Below are 12,664 nucleotides of genomic sequence, written 5' to 3' on the forward strand. Positions count from 1 at the left end.
GACTCTCTGCCAGTTAGTTCTTGAAGACCGCTGGTTTGTGTCTTTTCTTTTGTGAGAAACTTTTGAAGTCTAGTACAATGATGAGTGCTTTCAGTTTCCTCACAGTGCTTCCTACTCATAGTATTTCCTCTGTGTGGTTCTGTATTTTCCTTATTTCCCAGTTATTTTGGCTTTGTTGAATAGCTTCCTCGTCCTTTCGCGCAACATAGGGAGTTCTTTATATATAATAACACCATTGGTGACATATAGTGCAGAAAATTTTACACCTAAAAATGTATAGAAAAAATCATATTAACTCAGCAAGCCACGGAGTGGTCGATATTGGGATTAAAGCTAAAAGACACAGTACTTATGTTAGAGCCAAAAGAGGTATTTTATTTTAGACAAATAGAGGTAGGGGTAGACTTAGAAAATGGTAAATATATGATATAAAGGAGTCACAAAAACTTAGATTTACACGTGTTAAAACCGGAAGAACCGGATACAACTGAGGGGATCTATGTTAATCAGTGAATACTTAACATAAGGCTGCTTCATGATAATAGCGATAACTTAAAAATTTTCACCCAACCCGATAACAGGCAAATAAATAACAGACGCAATTTTCAAATAATAGAATTGCAGTATGAAAACCCTTATCAGCAAACGATGACTGAATAATCGTCAATCATACTCTCACCATAATTAGGTTTTGGATAAAAGGCAAGAAGATCTATTAAAAGACGCATGTTAGAACAAGTTTTTATTTGTTTTTTTAAATACACAGTTTGTTTCAAAATAACAATTTAATAATTTATTAATGGAAATCCTGAAATTTAACGTTTTGAAAGATGTGTATAAAGTTTTCAAGAAAGAATGTACAACATTTGGGAGGAACAGTATGTGTAAGTTGTAGTTATCGAAGCTGACAATGAAAACACTTAAAAATATATTTAAATGTCTAGGGAAGATTTAACAATAAATAGAATTGACTAGATATTTAAATTTTTCGATGAAGAAAATTATGTTATTTCTAGACAAATAACATTAGGTTTTCTACAGGGTAAGAATGAAGTATAAAATTGAATATTTAAGGTTAAGCTCAAGAGAAAGAAAGATAAAAGTCCAAAGCCATAATCTAAAGCTAAAAAAATTAAACAAGATGAAAAATATAATTGTTAGAAAAGTTTGAGTGGCTAGAATAATACAGAATATAGATGATAGAAGAGTAGCGCAAAAAAAAATAACAGTTATAGTCGGTTCGCTAAACTCAGACACAACTGGCTAGTGATTTTATTAAGTAATTTTGCCAATTTGGTAAAATTGGCAAAAAAAATTAATTATTAAATAGTTAATAAAAACTAAATAGTTAGTGATGAGGAGCAAGTGGAAATGGTAGAGAAAGTCAGAGAACCGGCGGAAACAATGGAGACTCCAACCGTGGAAGAAATAAGAGAAATCATACATAGCATGAAAAACAACAAAAATGCAGGCAGCAATGGTATTACTGCAGAATCATTCAAAAATAAGGGAGAAGCACTTACAACGCGAATAGGTAGCCTGTTGACAAAAATCTGGGAGCGAGAGGAAATGCAGAAAGTATGGAGAGAGGCCATAGTATGTCCCATTCGTAAGAAGGGAGATTGAGCAATGTGTGAAAACTATAGGGGTATCACTCTCCTAGACGTAACATATAAGGTACTCGCCAGAGTCGTAAGCATCAGACTGAAAAGGCACCTAAACGAGCAGGTTGGTGAATACCAGGGAGGATTCAAAAAGGGCAGATCCACTATAGATCAAATATTCGTACTGAAAATGATTCAGAGCAGTACGTATGAGAAGCAGTTAAAGTTAAACCTCCCCTTTATAGATTTTAAACAAGCTTACGATTCTGTGACAAGAAGGCGTTTGTACCAGGCTTTAAGAGTACTTATAATTCCGTAAAAGATGATCAGACCGTAAAAATTACCTTAGTGAAGACCGATAATAGAGTAAGGATATAAGGAAGCCTAACAGGAAAATTTAAAGTTAAAAGGAAGATTAAAAGGAAAGTTAAAAGCAGGGAGATCCGCTGTCCACAGTACTCTTCAATTTCTTGTTGGAGGCAATATTGCAAGAGAGTGGAATACGAACAAAAGGTATGATCTTTGATAACAGAAACCAAGTTCTGGGATTTGCGGACGATGTAGAGCTAATGGCAAGAACGGAAAGGTGACTGCTGAGAATTTTCAAACTCTTTGAAGTAAAGGTCAAGCAGTATGGACTGAGAATTAATGAGCAAAAAACAAAGTATATGGAAATGGGACAGACCTCAGATGAAGATACACAACTGAAAACAACCACAAACAACGAGAATAAAGAATATTGCTTTAAAAAGGTGACATAGTTTGAGTATCTAAGAGTAACGCTAACAAGTAAAGGTGAAGAATGCCAAGAAATTAGAAAACGAATTTCGAGAGGAAGAAAGACAATCGGAGCCCTACACAAACTAATAAGAGCGAAAAACATCTCCAGAGAGGCAAAATTAAGACTTTACCGAACAGTGATCCAGCCCACAGTTCTTTACGAAAGCGAAACATGGGTCATAAACAAAAATCAAGAAAATATGCTGAACATCTGGGAGCGAAGTGTCCTAAGGGAGATATTCGGGGGAGTAAAAAACGATAAGGACGTTTGGAGGAGACAAACAAATGATATCAGAGATCTGTACCGAAAAGCAGAAATAAGCCAGATGGTCAGAACAAAGAGACTAAGTTGGTTAGGTCATCTTGCGATAATGGCTGACGGAAGGTGGGCAAAAGACTTGCTGCTGAGAGGAGAAGGAAAGAGGAGAAGAGGACGATCCAGGAAAAAGTGGCTAGAAGCATGTAAGGAAGACCTGGAAACAGTCAGGTTATAAAATTGGAGAACTGCGGCTATGGACAGGAGAAAATGGAGGAAAACCGTGGACAAATTCCAAGCCGTGGGCCGTTAAAACCTGTTGAGCTCTATTATGTATATAAATAGTCAGTAATTTTGCCAATTTTGGCAAAATTGGCCAAAAACAAAAAAACTACCTACTAAAATCACTAGCCAGTTGTGTCTGAGTTTAGCGAAACGACTATAACAAGAACGTGTAATGTGATTGTTACTGTTTTTCAAAGTTTGACTTTATTATTCAATGTCACAACCGAGTTATTTGAAAATATAATTCTAAGCCGCTTGCACATGTATCACAGAGTATATCAAACCAAACTAACAGTATGATTAAGGAATATTGATTGATTTACTTGCTATCAAATGAAAGAGAGTTAATGTCTTATTCTGTTTCAGAGGGAACCACCATCCTCTTACGCACGTTTCACCCTTTTGGGATCTTCAGATAGGCTTATGATCTGCTCTGAATCAAAAAGAAAACAAACTGTCTTACTAAGCAAAATTATGGAAAATGATTTGCTGGTAGACGCTGTAGAGACATATATTCAACACAACGAGAAAATCCGAAAATATCCGAGAAAATCCGAGAAAATATAGATCCGAAAATTCTGGTGACCACCTAAATCTACGTTTTCTGCAATTTGCAAAGCAAAAGAAGGAGCTGGCTACATTTGAGTTGAGATATTAAAAATCAGAAGATGGCAACCGATTCCGAACAGAATGGCAACTAATCAGGGCCGGCTAAGATCCACAAAGCATTGTGGAGCCAAATATGATTTTAAAGAATGATTTTGATATTAGTCAAATTATTAATTAAGTCTGTTTACCCAATTTGTGCAAATACACAAATAAGGAATCCTGCATATTTATGTTTGGAAGGACATGCTCATGCATACAAATTGACAAATAGATGGTGAAAAACGCAGACGAATGTAGGAATAGTAAAAAATATAATACACATAAAAACTAAAAAATGTTGAGAACATAATCTCTGGAAATAAAGGAAGAGATTAATCCTCGAAATCCAAAGACTGTTACAAAAAGCTGTACATCGACAAAAAATCTTACATGATGCCACTATTCCATTAGAATCTAGAAGTATAAGGAAAGGTAAACATAATGGGAAACATTATAGTAAAAGCCCCCTTTCTTAAAAGTTATTGTAAAATACATTAATTTTAAGTTGTTTATAAACACTATTTATTATTATGAAGCTTTAAAGTATACCCTTGTACTGTACTACCTGTTTACCAATATTTGTTAAAATAAGTATATATCTACAACATAATTATTAGAACTACATACCTACATAGAACACGTTAAATTTCAGCAATCTCTACATAATAATATAAGAAGTGCTACTTTAAACCTGAGAATTTATACTTAAAAGTAAATAAACTAGAAATATCGTTATTGACCAATGCGCGAAAATTTACATATTTTTCACAGAACTTCAGATTACTGATCAAGAAAACCAAATTTTCAGTAAAAACACAATGAGTGTGTCTATTAAACAAAGTTTTAACTCATACTAGATAAGGCAAAAACGGCGGGTTCTTTAAAAATAATATTCCCATGAGATTTTTTGCATAATCACATTTGTAATACACCCCGGAATAAGGTTCAGGAAGTCGCCCACGAGAAAAGTGGTCCAAATTTTTTTTAACAATTTTTTTTAATCAAATTGCAAAAATTATTATTTTTGGTCTGGACAATTTCTTTTAGATTTTCTAGACCATTCTGGACAAAAAAGGTCTCTTGTAATTTTTCTCTAAAGTTGATGGTTTTAGAGTTATAAGCAATTTAAAATTTGAAAAACGCAAAAATCAGAAGTCAGAAAGTGATTAAATCAAAGTTTAAAGCCCCCCCCCCTACATGATCCTGAACAAATTTGTGTCATTAATTTATTACTAAGCTGTTATTATTAATTATTAACAATAAGCCGTAAGAGCGTAATGACGCGGGTATAAATGTGAGTGCGAGTAAGATGCCCCATTGGACTGCCGGAATGGCATCTCTCTCGCACTCACCATAGACGGCCGCCTAATACGTGCAGCGCTCATTATTATTACCTTAGCTTAGTAATAAAATTATGACAAAAATTTCTTCATTATCTTGTAGAGGGGGCTTTAAACTTTGATTTAGTCACTTTTTAACTTTCATAGTTATAACTTTTAACCAATTTATTAAGCCTTGAAAATCGTCATTTTTCGTTTTTTTTTTCAATATTAAATTGTTTATAACTCGAAAACGATCAACTTTTAGAGAAAAATTACCAAAGACCTTGTTTGTCCAGAATGGTCCAATAAACCCAAAAAAATTTGTGCGGGCCAAAAATTGGACCACTTTTTACGTGGGCGACTTCTTGAACCTATTCTGGGATGTCTCACGAATGTGATTATGCAAAAAAATATCATGGGGATATTTTTTCTAACGAACCCGCCGTTTTTGCCTTGTCTATACAAAACGGACGAATAATATGAGCTTCACTTAAAAGAATTTTATGACGATGTAAATTATTTATGAATCTCATAATCGCGTCATCGAGAATGTGTGCAGTAGAATATAGTTAATATGGGTTTTATACGACAATGTAAATAAACAGATGGATGTTGAGGACCCTAATAAGAAAGATAAATAAATTGTTTGACAGAATAAAAAAAGAAAAAGAATCCTGCATGTTAAAAAATGGATACAAGCTATAAAGTGAAGAGGAAGGTTTAGAATCTCATTTTTTTAGATTTAAATGTCCTTACTGCTCAATGTTATAGTTTACTAAAGATTTAACTAGTGTACATATAGGTGAAATAAAATAAAAATCAAAGGGCAAATAAAAAAACAAAAGGACGCTGACCGAAGCAATTCACTGGCCTGGATTTAAACTTTATATTTTATGTACGCAGTAGAGATGAAAGAAAGAGAAATGGAGGAGAACCGGGAGAGAAAAATCGAGAACAGAAAGTTCAAATTGCAGTTCTTTCTATGAATATCAATGTCAACTTTGTATGGACTCCATCACATATCGGAATTGCTTTTAATGAAGAAGTAGATTCCTTGACAAAACTAGCAGTATTAAGCACGGAAGCTCTAGAAATCAGAAGCATTCTACATCTAGATGTGAAACCTGTAATCAAGAACTTGGTAATCAATGCTTGGCAGACGAAGTGGAATCAATCAACATTCAAACGGCGAGAAATAAAATACTCGATAATACCTTGGAAATTCACCCCAAATAAACGATTACACCAAACCATTCTCTCTCGTCTGAGAATAGGCCACACCGCCATTACCCACAAACATCTGCTGGAGAGTGAAGGTAAACCACAGTGCTACGTATGTGATATTGTGCTCAGTGTTCGCCACATTTGATTGCAGTGTCATCTCTATTGCATACAGTGACTTCAATATAAACTACAAGACACCTTACAAGCAATATTAAGTGACGGAACTGATAAGAACAATTTGAAAATGTACTAAATGTACTAAATAAATTGTAAACCTTTTAATTGTACTTCGCCAATGACCCTTTGAGGTTGAGGCATAAATAAATAAAAAAATGCAGTTTTTTATTCAATGCTTCTAGTAATTATGACACTTCCAAAAGTCGAAGTAGTAAAGGCTGTCCCAGCCTTTGAGCATACAGCAACTAGTGGCAGCTTTCATGCTCTGAGAACCAGCCGAGTATCACAAGGGAGAGAGAACATTAAATTACATACTAACTCTCTTGCTCCTCGCTCTGGTTGATCAGTCTTCAACCCTCTACTTTCCTTTACAAAATCGGAACACCTAGGTAAAAAATGGGATAAATATAGATAGTTTATTTGCTCTCTTTCTCTCTCTCTCTCTCTCTATTTCTCTCTCTCTCTCTCTCTCTCTCTCTCTCTCTACATGTTTCGCGCTCAGAGAATTGGAAGTGATTGAAGGGCTCTGTTTAACATAAACACAGTGTCATGTTGAGCGAAGTGACGACACCATCTTTTTTTTTGGCTCAGTGCTGTTTTACTCTCACGCATAATAAAGCTGCGACAGTAGTCCTCCCCTTCCGTGCCTATACACCCACTTAGTTTCATGATAGTTTCTCGATACAATGTGCTAGAAAGAGATACGGCAAACCTGTCCAAGAGATCTATGTCTATGTTGAAGGGCTGCCTATAGTTAGCATAACCAGAAAATTATATTTAATAAATAAATATCAAAATAATTGATATTTTTGCAAAATATCTTATTGCTTCGTGCAATAAGAAGTAGTATAAGAATTTTACAAAAAAGAACACAGTCAGTACAGAGTCATTAGAACAATAAAAGTATAAAATCGAGTAAAGATAAGTTTATAAATCGAAAGGTATTTTATGACTTCTAAATAAGTAGGCACAAGCTGTTGACACAAACTGTTATGTGTTTAACGTTGAGCGAGCTACGGAAAGACATATAAGCGAACATATTTAGACAAACGCAGAGTTCACCCAGCAAATAAGTTCCTAAAACTGTCCAAACATTGTTAGGTACTATTACGGAAGAAAAATCTAAACATAACCTGTGCCAATGTATGGCTTCTAATTTTTTTATATCGGCGCATTTATGTTGATAGGTAGATATTTTACAAAAACGTCAAATACTAAGACTGAGAAATCCAAAGCTAATTGATCATTAACATAATAAAACTATGCCAGACTTTGGTTTTGAATATCAACATACCTGAGTATATCTCATGATTGGTACATATTATACCTTAAAATAAAGAATTTATGCTGGTACTTTACAAATATCAAATACAGAAACTAACAAAGCTTTAGGCTTGCTAGGCCTATCCTACCCTGCAAGTTACAAATATTTTAGTTGGAAACAAGCAGATACGATTGGGGCCTGTTTGAAATCATTTAATCAAACCTATTCGTCCAATATCGAACTAAATACTTTTTACAAAGGGTTAAAATATTATTATTGAATTAAAAAGTGGTTAGAGTTATGTACTTTTTGACTCTTATGTTAAAATAAAACGTTTAAATGGCAGGAAAGTAGAGAGGATTTAAGAGTTAGAAAATACGGTAAAGTTTGTTCGGAGTTACAATATCCTTATTATAGTAGATACCCAATAAACATAAATGAGTATTCATAAAGGCCCAATTGTTTAAAGAATATTTATGAATGCACAAGTCATGTATAAATTAATAACAGTTAGCAAATATATTTCGATTGCTGATTTGTTAATAGGTCTGGATCCCGCATAAGAAAAAAAAGTTGATTAATAGCAAGCTGAAATTTTGTTAATAGCTTAACGGTGTCTAGTCGGACAAACTTTGATATATGGGAACACTGAAACAGGGAAAGTTTTAATGTTGGAACAGGTTAAAAATTTTAAAAATTCAGACTACGAAAACAATCAAAGAAACAAAACTACGTAACAAATCAATTGGCAAATCTGTCGGACAAAATACATCTGACGTTCTCGTAGTCTCACGTTCCAAATTTTGAACCTGTTCCACAATTAAAACTTTCCCTGTTCCAGTGTTCCAATATATCAAAGTGTGTACGACTAGATACCCCTAAGCTATTAACAAATTTTCAGCTTCCTATTAATCAACTTGTTTTTGGTACGCGGGATCCAGACCTATATTAGTTTGGATGTTATATTTACGAACAGACTTTACTGTTGAGAAAAAGTGGTAATTTAAAAATCATATTTTTAGAATTCTGATTTATTTAAAACTAAACATATCAATAATCATATACAAAAGTCATTAGAAGAGAAAATATGTTTAAAATCAAAGAAATTATAAAAGAAAAGAGAAAAAAGAATAGAAGGATAGACACAAAAGATACAGATAATAAGAGAAATAATAAAAATTAAAGTATTTAATGTAAGACTAAGGATAAAAAATAAGTAAAAGTATGATAAATAATGAAAAAGCAAGATAATAATAAAGGTAATGATGAAGAAGATGATGATGAGGAATATGATGAGGATGATGATGTTATTGATGAAGATGATGATGATGAAGGTGACGATGAAGATTATTATAATTAAGATGATGATGGTGATGATGATGAGGATGGTATATGGAAAGGTATATAAAAAGCTATATGATAAAGAACGAAAAAGCAAGATTATTATAAAGAAGGTGATGATGAAGAAGATGATGATGAGGAAGATGATGAGGAAGATGATGAGGAAGATGATGAGGATGATGATGTTGTTGATGAAGATGGGCAGGAGGGTATATGAAAAGGTATATAAAAAGGTATATAAAAATGTCTTAAAATTTAAAAAGTCCAGTAAAGCTAGGAAAAGATGGAGAAGAAGTCGGTAAAGTAAAGATGGTTAGATGTTATAATGACAAAATAATAAATTAACAATAAATAAAATAAATTAAATTAACTAACTACAAAACACAGAAAATTAATATACTCCATTGTTACAATAAATTGTAACAACTTACGGTATCATATATATAAAAATATGAAATTCAAATACACAAATATTTTATAAAAATAAATTTGTATCTCAATAGTTTCCCTAAAAGAATTTAGGTTGTTTTGAACTTATTCCAAGCGTGGTAGGCCATATCAGCAGCCTCTCGCTTTCTTCGGTATTCATGACCATGCCCTCCAGCGTGGATGACTGTATGGCCATGTTCTTCATGGTCGGAATGGACTAGCTTCTTGAGACCTATTATTACGGAGAGCATGAGGGCAAGAGCGGACACCATGAGGGCTTTCATGGCGAGAAGACCAACACCACCGATACCGAGAGCAGCTAGTAATTTGCCCATCATTAGACCGATGATCATGACTCCTCCCATTCCTCCACCGCCTTTTCCTCCTTTGCCTCTTCCAGTACCTGAAAGAAATAATTTTATTATAGAAATGTTTGTAAGTAGCAGAATGCTAAAATAATATATGCTATTATATAATAATATATGCATAGAGAATGCTAAAATAATATATTAATACATAATGTTTGGGTATTGGTACTATGTTGTGCTTAAAATTTTGAATTCAAACGAGTTGCGGAGTTCCCTTACGCCTTATAATATTGTTAAGACGAAATTGGTTATCTGTTTTGCAAGCATATCATCATTGTGTTCATTTACTGAAATATTTATCCATCTTCTTTAGTCTGTTGTGAGATACTTCAATTCTACGTTTTATAGTAAGGTTGTGTTTCTCTGAAACACTGTTTTAAGCTCTGAAACATACAGGCCAAAGAGCAATGGGATGAGAATAATTGATCCTTGTAGCAAAAAAATTTTAAGTTTCATCGGGGGTTTAATGTCAATAATAATTTTTAAATTTTTGGTGACATAATCTTATCAACCCAACTTCTTCTTGGGTAAAATCCTGCCTGTTCGACTGTTAATACTCTGAACAATTATTATGTTATAGATAAGACTCCATATTGGTTTCTAAGTTAGAAACAATAAGACGATTGGTATGTAGCCACTTGGTTTTTGAAAAAGCTCATTAATATGGCTAGAACCTTGGAGCATTTGAGTTGTTATGGAATCTTGTCGATTTATAGTAAAAAACTACATATATACCCTGGGTTTCGCTAAATAAGCTACAATATAGTGGAAATTAGATAATCAGCTTACGGTAAAACTTACAATATGATAAATTCTACGTCTTTTGAAAGAAAAACTAAGGTGATGATAAGCCCCAAGAAATAAAATGTTTCTATTGCTGTAGACCTGCGGATTTTAAAAATTCCGTGGAGTGCACGGAAAATAAATTAAGAAAATCTAAATACATTAATTTATTTTAATCACTATTATATTCTACTTCGCGATACACCCCTATGATGATAAAATAACACTAAAACATCGATGATTAAGACGAAAAACTCAAATAAGTTGAAGGGATCAGAGATGTAGATATACCTACCTGCGGATTTTAAAAATTCCGTGGACTGTACGGAAAATTAATTAATAAAATCTAAATACATTAAGTACAGAGAAACTATTATAAAGAAGGATTATAATAAGGGACAACGCCTATTTAAGCGATTTGATTCATCTTGAAAACTAACTTTATCCAAGCAGTAAAGGAAAGAGAAAGATTTGCCAGCTTCCAATAATGAACACAGCATATGAAGAAGAACGAGTTATTTACTAACTTAAGTTTAATAATTTGTTACTAACCGAAACTTTTAATAAACTGCATTATAAAAAATTACAGAGAAGTAGAAACTTCGTTTGTAAAATGAAATGCTTTTTCGTTGCTAATCTTTTAAGATATGTATGTATGAGTGCTGTCAGCGCAAATAAGTCATTGAAAGGATATATTAGTGTTTTTAATAAATGTATGATTTATTATAATTTTTGTGTCTTTGGATTTGTCTTCCTCGGGAATAAGATATTTTATAATAAAAGTAAGTATATTTAAAGTATTTTTGTAAACTTCACTTGGTTTATTGAATTTGTCAGTATGTATGAGAAATCTTGTAACCTGTCAAAGCAAAGGGATATAGCTCAGTGGTAGAACGTTTGACCGGAGATGGAGAGGTCCCGGGTTCAAATCCCGGACGATTCATATTCTTTTTTTTTTATTTTTGGTATTTTTCCTTTTTTTTTTATTGGCTTTAGGATTAGACCATGCGGCCAGAAACAAAGTAAATACTACATACATAAACATAATATATCTTATCTAAACTATCTAATTACTAATCTAAGTTAAGGTTATCTAAGTCTGACCGACCTTTTTGTTAAGAATAGATATAATAAATATTTTATTTTCAAAGTGAATTTTTGCTAAATTAATCTTAATAATAATTTTGGGATAAGGACAAGGGTCACACTTTTCTCATTCAAGGGTTTTTCTTTTTTCTTAATAATTATTGATTACCTATATACCCACCCCACACGGTAAGGCAGGCATGTAGGCAATCAAAAGGAATGACATTTAAGGTTACAAGCCTAATCTAGTCATTTTATAACTTAATTTTACAGTCATATAGGAAAAACAAAATAAAATCAAAAATACGTTTATCACTCAGTGCCAAAAGATACATCACATTATAGGGACCGTAAACGTTTAAACTTCTTAAATTTTTTGTAAGAATATCCGACTGATGTGTGTACTTCTTACAATTAAAAAATATATGATCCAAGTCCGCCGTTTCATTGCAAATATCACAGATATTGTTATTAGTTATTTTTATTTTGTATAAATGTGCCGGATAGCAAGCATGTCCAAATTTCATCAGAGATATGGTTGTTATGGAACTTCTCGGGTAATCGTAATTTTTAAACCAGTAATTTTTTCGAATATCGGGTTCTAGTAATGTAGGTATATCTTGTGCCTTTTGTCAAAATAAAATGTTTATATTGTTTAGACCATTTTTTATATAAATTATCCTTAGCAATATTTATTCTCTCATCTAATGTTAATAAGGGTGTAACATCTTCTCCCAACTGTATGCTTTCTTTAGCCGCTTTATCAACTTGTTCATTGAATGTGATACCTGAGTGTGCTTTCACCCACACAAAAATAAATTTTCTAGTTTTTTGCATTTGAGAGAGCAAAGTTTTTATTTTGGCTATTTAAAGATGACTATTGCGGAGTTGATTTGTAAATGTGATTGTAAACTATTTAAAACCGAAAGTGAATCAGAAAAAATTATGGAGTATGAAATGTTATTTTCCATTATAAATTATATAGCTTTCAAAATAGCAAACGCTTCTGCTGTAAAAATGCATGATTTTCTACTCAATTTAAATTTTTGGTATTGTTTTAATAAAAAATTTTTAAAAGTGGCAGGTAAGAAAGTTAG

General features: G+C 32.7%; 1 protein-coding gene across 1 annotated transcript in view; it reads right to left on the minus strand.

Annotated features, from left to right (window-relative positions):
* Window positions 1–729: 729 nt before the first annotated feature.
* LOC114336180 (uncharacterized) overlaps window positions 730–12,664 on the minus strand; it is a 51,945-nt gene continuing 40,010 nt past the window's right edge. Inside the window, exon 2 of the mRNA XM_028286509.2 lies at window positions 730–9,733. Within this exon, the coding sequence (XP_028142310.2) occupies window positions 9,420–9,733 (314 nt within the window). The 3' untranslated portion in view covers window positions 730–9,419. The remainder of the gene's footprint in view (window positions 9,734–12,664) is intronic.

Source organism: Diabrotica virgifera, chromosome 6 (assembly GCF_917563875.1).
Source record: "Diabrotica virgifera virgifera chromosome 6, PGI_DIABVI_V3a".
Taxonomy (NCBI): Eukaryota; Metazoa; Arthropoda; class Insecta; order Coleoptera; family Chrysomelidae; genus Diabrotica; species Diabrotica virgifera.